This window comes from Pseudophryne corroboree, chromosome 10 (genome assembly GCF_028390025.1).
Source record: "Pseudophryne corroboree isolate aPseCor3 chromosome 10, aPseCor3.hap2, whole genome shotgun sequence".
NCBI classification, from domain to species: Eukaryota; Metazoa; Chordata; class Amphibia; order Anura; family Myobatrachidae; genus Pseudophryne; species Pseudophryne corroboree.
In genome coordinates this window covers 56855440-56868827 of record NC_086453.1, presented here as the reverse complement: position 1 = coordinate 56868827, position 13388 = coordinate 56855440, and the positions used below count along the sequence as shown (strand labels likewise).

At 47.7% G+C, this 13388-nt stretch overlaps 1 protein-coding gene across 2 annotated transcripts in view; it reads left to right on the top strand.

Annotated features, from left to right (window-relative positions):
* The window catches only part of PNKP (polynucleotide kinase 3'-phosphatase), a 97690-nt gene extending 85045 nt beyond the window's left edge, over nucleotides 1-12645 (top strand). For both annotated transcript variants that reach the window (XM_063942432.1, XM_063942433.1), the window contains exon 17: nucleotides 12146-12645. In XM_063942432.1, coding sequence (XP_063798502.1) covers nucleotides 12146-12266 — 121 coding nt within the window. In that variant the 3' untranslated portion in view covers nucleotides 12267-12645. The remainder of the gene's footprint in view (nucleotides 1-12145) is intronic.
* The last annotated feature ends 743 nt before the right edge of the window (nucleotides 12646-13388 follow it).

The following is a 13388-nucleotide window of genomic DNA, read 5'->3' as shown; positions in this document are numbered from 1 at the left end:
TAGCGGGACCGAAGCGCGCCATCGAGGGGGCGGAGCTTAGTCCCTCAGCTCTAACCAACGCCATTTTCTCCACAGCTTGCTGCAGAGACGCTGCTCCCGGACTTCCTTCACCGCTGTATACAAGTATCAGTGTGCAAAACAGGGGGGAGGGGGGGGGCGGCACATTAATTTGGTGCTAGTGTGATACAAAAAGCGCTTACAGGTCTGGGACATTATTAATATTTCAGACCGCAGTGGCCCCGGGTGTGAGCTGGCAGACTCCCTCTCTGTCTCTCTAAAGGACCTTATTGTGGGTCTGTCCCCTATATCCCAGTGTGTGTGGGGGTGTCAGTACGTGTGTGTCGACATGTCTGAGGCGGAAGGCTCTTCCAGAGAGGATGCGGAGCAAAATGTAATAGTGACTCCGTCGGCACCGCCAACTGCTGATTGGGTAGACATGTGGAATGTTTTGAATGCAAGTGTGGCTTTATTACATAAAAGGTTGGACAAATCTGAGTCCCAGATCCAGGCATGGAGACAATCCATGGATATTAATGTGTCACAGAACCCATCAGGGTCCCAGAAACGTCCCTTTACCCAGATAGCAGACACTGATACCGACACGGATTCCGACTCCAGTGTCGACTATGATGACGCTCGGTTACACCCAAGGGTGGCCAAGAGTATTCAGTACATGATTATTGCAATAAAAGATGTATTACATATCACAGAGGACCCTTCTGTCCCTGACACACGGGTCTGTATGTTTAAGGGGAAGAAACCTAAGGTAACATTTCCCCCATCCCATGAGCTGAACGCTCTATTTGAAATAGCTTGGGAAACTCCAGACAAAAGACTGCAGATTCCTAAGAGAATTGTTATGGCGTATCCTTTCCCCTCACAGGACAGGTTACGGTGGGAATCATCACCCACTGTAGATAAGGCTTTAACGCGTTTATTCAAAAAGGTGGCCCTACCGTCTCCGCACACGGCGACACTAAAGGATCCTGCGGATCGCAGGCAGGAAACTACCTTGAAATCGATTTATGCGACTACGGGAACCCTGCTCAGACCGGCGGTAGCGTCGGCATGGGTGTGTAGCGCGATTGCTGGATGGGCAGATAACTTGTCATCTGACATGGACACCCTCGACAGGGATGAGTGTATTGTTGACATTGGGTCACATCAAGGACGCAGCGTTATACCTAAGGGAGGCTGTGAGAGATATTGGCCTCTTGGGATCAAGGGCCAATGCCATGGCAATTTCAGCTAGGAGGGCGTTGTGGACCCGTCAATGGACATGTGATGCTGACTCCAAGAGGCTTATGGAGGCCTTGCCTTACAAGGGTGAACTTTTGTTTGGGGACGGCCTCGCGGACCTGGTTTCCACAGCTACCGCGGGTAAGTCTTCTTTTTTGCCTTTTGTTCCCCCACAGCAAAAAAAATTGCCTCCATACCAGATGCAGTCCTTGCGGTCTCATAAATTCAGAAAGGGACGTGGATCATCCTTCCTCGCCAGAGGCAAGGGTAGAGGGAAAAGAACACTAGCTGCGGCTAGTTCCCAGGAGCAGTAGTCCTCACCGGCCTCTACCAAATCCACCGCATGACGCTGGGGCTCCGCTGCGGGAGTCCGCACCGGTGGGGGCACGTCTTCAGCCAGGTCTGGATTCATTCGAACTTGGATCCTTGGGTGCTAGAAATTGTAACCCAAGGATACAGACTGGAGTTCGAAGACGTGCCTCCACACCGATTTTTCAAATCGGCCTTACCAGCTTCTCTCCCAGAGAGAGAAATAGTTTCAGCTGCGATACAAAAGCTGTGTCAACAGCAAGTGATTATCACGGTTCCCCTGTTGCAACAGGGAAAAGGGTTTTATTCAACTCTATTTGTGGTCCCGAAGCCAGACGGCTCGGTCAGTCCAATTCTGAACCTAAAATCCCTAAACCTGTATTTGAAAAGATTCAAATTCAAGATGGAATCTCTCCGGGCAGTGATTTCCAGTCTGGACTGGGGGGATTTTATGGTGTCACTAGACATAAAGGATGCATACCTTCATGTCCCCATTTATCCACCTCATCAGGCGTACCTGAGATTTGCGGTACAGGATTGTCATTTCCAATTTCAGACGTTGCCGTTTGGGCTTTCCACGGCCCCGAGGATTTTCACCAAGGTAATGGCGGAAATGATGGTGCTCCTGCGCAAGCAAGGTGTCACAATTATCCCGTACTTGGACGATCTCCTGATAAAGGCGAGATCAAGAGACCAGTTACTGAAAAGCGTGGCACTCTCTCTGAGGGTACTACAACAACACCGCTGGCTATTAAATTTGCCAAAGTCGCAGTTGATGCCGACAACTCGACTGTCGTTTTTGGGCATGATTCTGGACACGGAACGGCAGAGGGTTTTTCTCCCAATGGAAAAAGCTCTGGAACTCCAGAACATGGTCAGGGATCTGCTGAAACCAAAAAGAGTGTCGATTCATCAATGCACTCGGGTGTTGGGAAAGATGGTGGCGGCCTACAAGGCCATTCCGTTTGGCAGGTTCCATGCAAGAACATTTCAGTGGGACCTACTGGACAAATGGTCAGGGTCCCATCTCCAAATGCATCGGATGATAAGCCTGTCCCCCAGGGCCAGGATATCTCTCCTGTGGTGGCTCCACAGTGCTCACCTCCTAGAGGGTCGCAGGTTCGGAATCCAGGATTGGGAATATGGTCAAGCCAGGAGGCTTGTCTGCACATAAATGTGCTGGAATTGAGGGCCATATACAACGGCCTGAGACAGGCGGAGCATCTTCTTCGCAACCTACCTGTACTGATCCAGTCAGACAACATCACAGCCGTGGCACATGTAAACTGCCAGGGTGGAACAAGAAGCAGAGCAGCGATGGCGGAGGCCACCAGGATTCTTCGCTGGGCGGAAAATCATGTAAGCGCTCTGTCAGCTGTTTTCATCCAGGGAGTGGACAACTGGGAAGCAGACTTCCTCAGCAGACACGATCTCCATCCAGGAGAGTGGGGGCTTCATCAAGAGGTCTTTGCAGAAGTGACAAACGGTTGGGGACTCCCTCAGATAGACATGATGGCGTCACGCCTCAACAAAAAGCTTCGGACATATTGTTCCAGGTCGAGGGACCCTCAAGCAATAGCAGTAGACGCACTAGTGACACCGTGGGTGTATCAGTCGGTCTATGTGTTCCCTCCACTTCCACTCATCCCAAAGATATTGAGGATCATAAGTAGAACAAGAGTTCAAACGATACTCATTGTTCCAGACTGGCCTCAAAGGGCCTGGTATCCAGATCTTCAGGAAATGCTCACAGAAGATCCTTGGCCTCTTCCTCTAAGAGAGGACCTGTTACAACAGGGGCCGTGTGTGTTCCAAGACTTACCGCGGTTATGTTTGATGGCATGGCGGTTGAACACCAAATCCTAGCTAGGAAAGGTATTCCAGGAGAGGTCATCCCTACTCTACTTAAAGCTAGGAAGGAGGTAACGGCGAAGCATTATCACTGTATCTGGAGGAAGTATGTGTCTTGGTGTGAATCCAAGAATGCTCCTACGGAGGTTTTTCAGCTGGTTCGTTTTCTCCATTTTCTACAGGCAGGGCTGGATATGGGCCTAAAGTTAGGCTCCATTAAGGTGCAGATTTCGGCCTTATCAATATTTTTTCAGAAGGAATTGGCCTCTCTTCCAGAAGTGCAGACTTTTGTGAAGGGAGTACTGCACATCCAACCTCCTTTTGTGCCCCCAGTGGCACCGTGGGGCCTTAACGTGGTGTTACAGTTCCTTAAATCACATTGGTTTGAACCACTTCAAACTGTTGAGTTAAAATTTCTCACTTGGAAAGTGGTCATGTTGTTGGCCTTGGCATCTGCAAGGCAGGTGTCAGAATTGGCGGCCTTGTCTTACAAGAGCCCCTATCTGACTTTCCATGTGGATAGAGCGGAATTGAGAACTCGTCCACAATTTCTACCTAAGGTGGTTTCGTCGTTTCACATGAACCAACTTATTGTGGTGCCGGTGGCTACGGATGTCTTGGAGGATTCCAAGTACCTTGATGTAGTCAGGGCTTTAAAAATCTATGTAGCCAGAACGGCTCGTATTAGGAAAACGGAGGCTCTGGTTATCCTATATGCAGCCAACAAGGTTGGCGCTCCTGCTTCCAAGCAGACTATTGCTCGCTGGATCTGTAACACGATTCAGCAGGCTCATTCTACGGCTGGATTGCCGTTACCAAAATCGGTAAAGGCCCATTCCACTAGGAAGGTGGGCTCTTCTTGGGCGGCTGCCCGTGGTGTCTCGGCGTTACAGCTTTGCTGAGCAGCTGCTTGGTCGGGTTCAAACACTTTTGCAAAATTCTATAAGTTTGATACCCTGGCTGATGAGGACCTCCTGTTTGCTCAATCGGTGCTGCAGAGTCATTCGCACTCTCCCGCCCGGTCTGCAGCTTTGGTATAGTCCCCATGGTCATTACGGAGTCCCCAGCATCCTCTAGGACGTAAGAGAAAATAAGATTTTAAACCTACCGGTAAATCTTTTTCTCCTAGTCCGTAGAGGATGCTGGGCGCCCGTCCCAGTGCGGAATAAATCTGCAGTACTTGTACATAGTTATTAATAAGTCTACACAAGGGTTGTGTTGCAGTTCAGATCAAGCTGTTGCTGATCTTATTTGTTCATACTTTTAACTAGTTTAGTTATATCCCAGGTTGTACGGTGTGTTGTGGTGTGAGCTGGTATGTATCTCACCCTTAATTAACAAAATCCTTTCCTCGAAATGTCCGTCTCCTCTGGGCACAGTTCCTATAACTGAGGTCTGGAGGAGGGGCATAGAGGGAGGAGCCAGTTCACGCCCATTAAAAGGTCTCAAAGTGCCCATGTCTCCTGCGGAGCCTGTCTATACCCCACGGTCCTTACGGAGTCCCCAGCATCCTCTACAGACTAGGAGAAAAAGATTTACCGGTATGTTTAAAATCTTATTATTACAGTTGTAGTGTGTGTGTGTGTGTGTGTGTGTGTGTGTGTGTGTGTGTGTGTGTGTGTGTAATGCTTTAAGCAGTATTTCGTATTTGTCCATCTCCCTACGCCGGTCTGGGTCCCCATTCTGCCTGTTGACAAGCCAATCTTATATGGTTTGATTTAACCCATTATGGTAAAGATTATATTGTGGGAATACTTTTCTTTAAAGACTATCTGCAATCCAGTTTCCTCCAGCAGTGCATGTTTTCAGGATTTCTCTGGATTCATAGTAAATCTGTCACTGGTACACTAGATTGTTGTGCTTTTTGGAGGGGGTTTGTTTCTATAAAAGATCCTGAATGCCTTTACTTGGTAGTTATAAGTGAATGGATAATTCACAGCATCCCAACTGTCATATGAAATTCTGTCCACAATGTGCTTATTATATTCCTGCCACTCACAAAGACACACCCATGAGTCTTTGCTGGAAAAGCACATTAGCAGGAGACTGCTTTATAATGATAATTTGTTACTCCGATCCGCAGTGCTGTACCTTGCTTTTTGTAGTCTGGGTACCTGAGAAACTAAAGCACCTGGTTGGATGGCAAAGGAACTCGTCCAATCAGGTGCTAATGCCCTGACAAATCTCAGGTGTCCATAATATGTCGCTTGCACCTTGCCAAGTTAATGCAATGTCACACTATTTTATTTTCTCTATCGTCCTAGTGGATGCTGGGGTTCCTGAAAGGACCATGGGGAATAGCGGCTCCGCAGGAGACAGGGCACAAAAAGTAAAGCTTTTCCAGATCAGGTGGTGTGCACTGGCTCCTCCCCCCATGACCCTCCTCCAGACTCCAGTTAGATTTTTGTGCCCGGCCGAGAAGGGTGCAATTCTAGGTGGCTCTCATAAAGAGCTGCTTAGAGAAAGTTTAGCTTAGGTTTTTTATTTTACAGTGATTCCTGCTGGCAACAGGATCACTGCAACGAGGGACAGAGGGGAGAAGAAGTGAACTCACCTGCGTGCAGGATGGATTGGCTTCTTGGCTACTGGACATCAGCTCCAGAGGGACGATCACAGGTACAGCCTGGATGGTCACCGGAGCCGCGCCGCCGGCCCCCTTGCAGATGCTGAAGTAAGAAGAGGTCCAGAATCGGCGGCTGAAGACTCCTGCAGTCTTCTAAAGGTAGCGCACAGCACTGCAGCTGTGCGCCATTTTCCTCTCAGCACACTTCACACGCAGTCACTGAGGGTGCAGGGCGCTGGGGGGGGGCGCCCTGGGAGGCAAATGAAAACCTATTAAAAGGCTAAAAATACCTCACATATAGCCCCCAGAGGCTATATGGAGATATTTAACCCCTGCCTGGATTCACAAAATAGCGGGAGACGAGCCCGCCGGAAAAGGGGCGGGGCCTATCTCCTCAGCACACGGCACCATTTCCTCTCACAGCTCCGCTGGTCAGGACGGCTCCCAGGTCTCTCCCCTGCACTGCACTACAGAAACAGGGTAAAACAGAGAGGGGGGGCAAATTTAATGGCAATATTTTGATATATATAAAGCAGCTATAAGGGAGCACTTATTATAAGGCTATCCCTGTCATATATAGCGCTTTTTTGGTGTGTGCTGGCAGACTCTCCCTCTGTCTCCCCAAAGGGCTAGTGGGTCCTGTCTTCGTGTAGAGCATTCCCTGTGTGTCTGCTGTGTGTCGGTACGTGTGTGTCGACATGTATGAGGACGATATTGGTGTGGAGGCGGAGCAATTGCCAAATATGGGGATGTCACCTCCTAGGGGGTCGACACCAGAATGGATGCCTTTATTTGTGGAATTACGGGATAGCGTCAACTCGCTTAAGCAGTCGTTTGACGACATGAGGCGGCCGGACAATCAATTAGTGCCTGTCCAGGCGCCTCAAACACCGTCAGGGGCTGTGAAACGCCCTTTGCCTCAGTCGGTCGACACAGACCCAGACACAGGCACTGATTCCAGTGGTGACGGTGACGAATCAACCGTATTTTCCAGTAGGGCCACACGTTATATGATTTTGGCAATGAAGGAGGCGTTACATTTAGCTGATACTACAGGTACCACTAAACAGGGTATTATGTGGGGTGTGAAAAAACTACCTATAGTTTTTCCTGAATCAGAAGAATTAAATGACGTGTGTGATGAAGCGTGGGTTGCCCCTGATAAAAAGCTGATAATTTCAAAGAAATTATTGGCATTATACCCTTTCCCGCCAGAGGTTAGGGAGCGCTGGGAAACACCTCCTAGGGTGGACAAGGCGCTAACACGCTTATCTAAACAAGTGGCGTTACCCTCTCCTGAGACGGCCGCACTTAAAGATCCATCAGATAGGAGGATGGAAAATATCCAAAAAAGTATATACACACATGCAGGTGTTATACTACGACCAGCTATAGCGACTGCCTGGATGTGCAGTGCTGGGGTAGTTTGGTCAGAGTCCCTGATTGAAAATATTGATACCCTGGACAGGGACAATATTTTACTGTCGTTAGAACAAATAAAGGATGCATTTCTTTATATGCGTGATGCACAGAGGGATATCTGCACACTGGCATCACGGGTAAGTGCTATGTCCATTTCGGCCAGAAGAGCTTTATGGACGCGACAGTGGACAGGCGATGCGGATTCAAAACGGCATATGGAAGTTTTGCCGTATAAAGGGGAGGAGTTATTTGGAGTCGGTCTATCAGATTTGGTGGCCACGGCTACAGCCGGGAAATCCACCTTTCTACCTCAAGTCACTCCCCAACAGAAAAAGGCACCGACTTTTCAACCGCAGCCCTTTCGTTCCTTTAAAAATAAGAGAGCAAAGGGCTATTCATATCTGCCACGAGGCAGAGGTCGAGGGAAGAGACAGCAACAGGCAGCTCCTTCCCAGGAACAGAAGCCCTCCCCGGCTTCTACAAAAGCCTCAGCATGACGCTGGGGCTTCTCAAGCGGACTCGGGGACGGTGGGCGGTCGTCTCAAAAATTACAGCGCGCAGTGGGCTCACTCGCAGGTAGATCCCTGGATCCTGCAGATAATATCTCAGGGGTACAGGTTGGAATTAGAGACAGATCCACCTCGCCGTTTCCTGAAGTCTGCTTTACCAACGTCCCCCTCCGAAAGGGAGACGGTTTTGGAAGCCATTCACAAGCTGTACTCTCAGCAGGTGATAGTCAAGGTACCTCTTCTACAACAAGGGAAGGGGTATTATTCCACTCTATTGTGGTACCGAAGCCGGATGGCTCGGTAAGGCCTATTCTAAATCTGAAGTCCTTGAACCTGTACATAAAGAAGTTCAAGTTCAAGATGGAGTCACTCAGAGCAGTGATAGCGAACCTGGAAGAAGGGGACTTTATGGTATCCTTGGACATCAAGGATGCGTATCTCCACGTTCCAATTTACCCCTCACACCAGGGGTACCTCAGGTTCGTTGTACAAAACTGTCACTATCAGTTTCAGACGCTGCCGTTTGGTTTGTCCACGGCACCTCGGGTCTTTACAAAGGTAATGGCCGAGATGATGATTCTTCTTCGAAGAAAAGGCGTATTAATTATCCCATACTTGGACGATCTCCTAATAAGGGCAAGGTCCAGAGAACAGCTAGAGATGGGATTAGCACTATCTCAAGAGGTGCTAAAGCAGCACGGATGGATTCTGAATATTCCAAAATCCCAATTAATGCCGACAACTCGTCTGCTGTTCCTAGGGATGATTCTGGACACGGTTCAGAAAAAGGTTTTTCTTCCCGAGGAAAAAGCCAAGGAGTTATCCGACCTGGTCAGGAACCTCCTAAAACCAGGAAAGGTGTCTGTACATCAATGCACAAGAGTCCTGGGAAAAATGGTGGCTTCTTACGAAGCAATTCCATTCGGCAGATTCCATGCAAGAATTTTCCAAAGGGATCTGTTGGACAAATGGTCAGGGTCGCATCTTCAGATGCACCTGCGGATAACCCTGTCTCCAAGGACAAGGGTATCTCTTCTGTGGTGGTTGCAGAGGGCTCATCTATTGGAGGGCCGCAGATTCGGCATACAGGATTGGATCCTGGTGACCACGGACGCCAGCCTGAGAGGCTGGGGAGCAGTCACACAAGGAAGAAACTTCCAGGGAGTGTGGTCGAGCCTGGAAAAGTCTCTTCACATAAACATTCTGGAACTAAGAGCAATCTACAATGCTCTAAGCCAGGCGGAACCTCTGCTTCAAGGAAGACCGGTGTTGATCCAGTCGGACAACATCACGGCAGTCGCCCATGTAAACAGACAGGGCGGCACAAGAAGCAGGAGTGCAATGGCAGAAGCTGCCAGGATCCTTCGCTGGGCGGAGAATCACGTGATAGCACTGTCAGCAGTGTTCATCCCGGGCGTGGACAACTGGGAAGCAGACTTCCTCAGCAGACACGATCTTCACCCGGGAGAGTGGGGACTTCATCCAGAAGTTTTCCACATGCTAATAAACCGTTGGGAAAGACCAATGGTGGACATGATGGCGTCTCGCCTCAACAAAAAACTGGACAGGTATTGCGCCAGGTCAAGAGATCCGCAGGCAATAGCTGTGGACGCGCTGGTAACACCTTGGGTGTACCAGTCGGTGTATGTGTTTCCTCCTCTGCCTCTCATACCAAAGGTATTGAGAATCATACGACAAAGCGGAGTAAGAACGATACTAGTGATTGGCCAAGAAGGTCTTGGTACCCGGAACTTCAAGAGATGGTCACGGACGATCCGTGGCCTCTACCTCTGAGAAGGGACCTGCTTCAACAGGGTCCCTGCCTCTTTCAAGACTTACCGCGGCTGCGTTTGACGGCATGGCGGTTGAACGCCAGATCCTAAAAGGAAAAGGCATTCCAGAAGAAGTCATTCCTACCTTGATTAAGGCAAGAAAGGAAGTCACCGCGAAGCATTATCACCGCATTTGGCGGAAATATGTTGCGTGGTGCGAGGATCGGAGTGCTCCGACGGAGGAATTTCAACTGGGTCGTTTCCTACATTTCCTGCAATCAGGATTGTCTATGGGTCTCAAATTGGGATCTATTAAGGTTCAAATTTCGGCCCTGTCAATATTCTTCCAAAAAGAATTGGCCTCAGTCCCTGAGGTCCAGACTTTTGTCAAAGGAGTACTGCATATACAGCCTCCTGTGGTGCCTCCGGTGGCACCGTGGGATCTAAATGTAGTTTTAGATTTCCTCAAATCCCATTGGTTTGAACCACTAAAAAATGTGGATTTGAAATATCTCACATGGAAAGTGACTATGTTACTGGCCCTGGCTTCCGCCAGGAGAGTATCTGAACTGGCGGCTTTATCTTATAAAAGCCCTTATTTAATTTTCCATTCGGATAGGGCAGAGCTGCGGACGCGTCCGCATTTTCTCCCTAAGGTGGTATCAGCGTTTCACCTGAACCAGCCTATTGTAGTGCCTGCGGCTACAAGCGACTTGGAGGACTCCAAGTTGTTGGACGTTGTCAGAGCTTTAAAAATATACATTTCAAGGACGGCTGGAGTCAGAAAATCTGACTCGCTGTTTATACTGTATGCACCCAACAAGTTGGGTGCGCCTGCTTCTAAGCAGTCGATTGCTCGTTGGATTTGTAACACAATTCAACTTGCACATTCTGTGGCAGGCCTGCCACAGCCTAAATCTGTTAAGGCCCATTCCACAAGGAAGGTGGGCTCATCTTGGGCGGCTGCCCGAGGGGTCTCGGCATTACAACTCTGCCGAGCAGCTACGTGGTCAGGGGAGAACACGTTTGTAAAATTCTACAAATTTGATACCCTGGCAAAAGAGGACCTGGAGTTCTCTCATTCGGTGCTGCAGAGTCATCCGCACTCTCCCGCCCGTTTGGGAGCTTTGGTATAATCCCCATGGTCCTTTCAGGAACCCCAGCATCCACTAGGACGATAGAGAAAATAAGAATTTACTTACCGATAATTCTATTTCTCGGAGTCCGTAGTGGATGCTGGGCGCCCATCCCAAGTGCGGATTATCTGCAATACTTGTACATAGTTATTGTTAACTAATTCGGGTTATTGTTTAGGGAGCCATCTTTCAGAGGCTCCTCTGTTATCATACTGTTAACTGGGTTTAGATCACAAGTTGTACGGTGTGATTGGTGTGGCTGGTATGAGTCTTACCCGGGATTCAAAATCCTCCCTTATTGTGTACGCTCGTCCGGGCACAGTACCTAACTGGAGTCTGGAGGAGGGTCATGGGGGGAGGAGCCAGTGCACACCACCTGATCTGGAAAAGCTTTACTTTTTGTGCCCTGTCTCCTGCGGAGCCGCTATTCCCCATGGTCCTTTCAGGAACCCCAGCATCCACTACGGACTCCGAGAAATAGAATTATCGGTAAGTAAATTCTTATTATTACTTTCTTTCAAACCTTTCCCCTCACCAAGCCTGGGATGGCGGTGCAGACGTCAAAATCTGAAACAGCAGGCTTAAAATAAAACCCCATAACAAGGCAGTCCAAAAAATGGGGTTAACCCTCTCCCCTAAATTTTTATCAGTGTTTAGTACAGAATGTGAACACATTTACATTTTCCTAATAATAAAGTAATAGTTGGGAATTGGCTAATTGGATTCCTCCCATAGTGTCTCACTCCGGGGAGATGTATCAAACCTTACATAGAATTTGACAGCCGATAAGAACCACTTGGCTCATATAGTCTGCCCTAAACACATGTACATACACACCCTTACCCACTAGGGGTAACTTTTTTGTCTGGAGCCAATTAACCTACCAGTATATTTTTGGAGTGTGGGAGGAAACCGGAGTACCCCGCAGGAAACCCACTGAAGTATGGGGAGAACATACAAACTCCACACTGTTATGGCCATGGTTGGAATCGAATCCGTGACCTCAGTGCTGTGAGGCCGTAATGCTAACCAGTACACCAGACAAAGTACCGACCAATCAGCTCCTAGCTATCATTTTACAGGTTTTTGTTGGGAAAATTACAGAAGCTGATTTGTTGGTAACGTATCTCTCTCCAAGGTTTGATACATCTTTGACTTTTAGCTCTGTCCACTCTAGTATTTACTGAATTGTTTCATGTTGCATTGTTCACAGATGTATTGACTATCCAGAACAAATGAAAGTAAATAAAATCTTCAGTACGGCTGCAGCTAATCATTGTGATCCATGTTTCAGAATTCTGTATGTACTTTAACAGGTTTTTCTTTGTTTTTGTTTTTGTGCAGAAGTAAATTTGTTGCACCGTCTCTAAATGAAGGTTTCAGTGAAATTTTAAAAATCAATTTTGTACCAAACTTCAAGGAGCCAGGTCTGAGAGCTTTGTATCAGCAATTCTCAGAAGGCTAAGTTACAGCTTTTAGTCATGTGGAACGAAGATCTGATAAAAATGACTTCATAACCTGTAAAAAGAAACAGATTACATCTTGGTACAAATGACATGTACTTTAATTATTAACGTTTACACATCGCAGAGGAAAAACTGCTTATATCTACAAAACAGCTCATGCTTTCATAAGGAAAAACACTGCTATTGCGCTAAGGTTTGGCAGGACCCAAGAGTATGCAAGACAATACAGTTGAGGCCAAGTCTACACTATTACATCATCTCACCACTGGGTGGGGCTGTTGCATTGAAACGTCTTATTGTTTTTCTACTTCTTGTTCGCGTTCTTATTGTTAAATAAATGCAATTGCCCAGACTGAGCTCAATTGCAAACGTTAAAAATGTGGAAATGATTATATCCAGTACCGGGACTGACCCGCCGTTGTTTGAATTAGAACAGACTGTATGACACCTTCTGTCTCCGTGACATTGCACCCGTGCCAATGATGTCATTCCTTGGCTTGCACACAAGCTGTTCAAATCTTTCAAATATGTCCCCGAAATGCAGCCACTTAATAAACACTGGAACATTCTCTCTCCTTGTGCCTTGGCTGTTCCACCATAGTTTAATTAAAAAACATTCTTCTCAAATTCCTAAAGGAACTTGGATGCTTGGGTTACTGATTTCCTACAAACCTTACAAAGGGGGTGTATTCCCCATGTACACATTTCAATGGAACCTTATATTTCATTAGATGCACTGGAGTTGTCCCAGCCTCTAGGACCTCCTTAGCTGACCATGTTTAGGTCCAAATGTCTGGAGGACTCAGAGCTCCTTTTTGTTAGCATTGAAAACAGTTTCCGTGGGCACTTTGCTAGCGGTTGGCAGAGTAAGCAGACGCAACGGACCGTGGAACCTCTTGATTATATAGTACCAACATATTCTATAGCTTTGTACAGTTTGGGACGCAAAGCAACATATACTGAAAATGAAGGGAGTGTAATACATAAATCCACAGAGAAAGGTTAAATACTGTAAATGTACTAAATACAACAGGTATTACAGTCCTTCCAAAATATAGTAAACCCTAAGTTATATTACAGTGCTTCCGTATAGGTGTGGTTCATGAGTGAAGCAGTCGTCA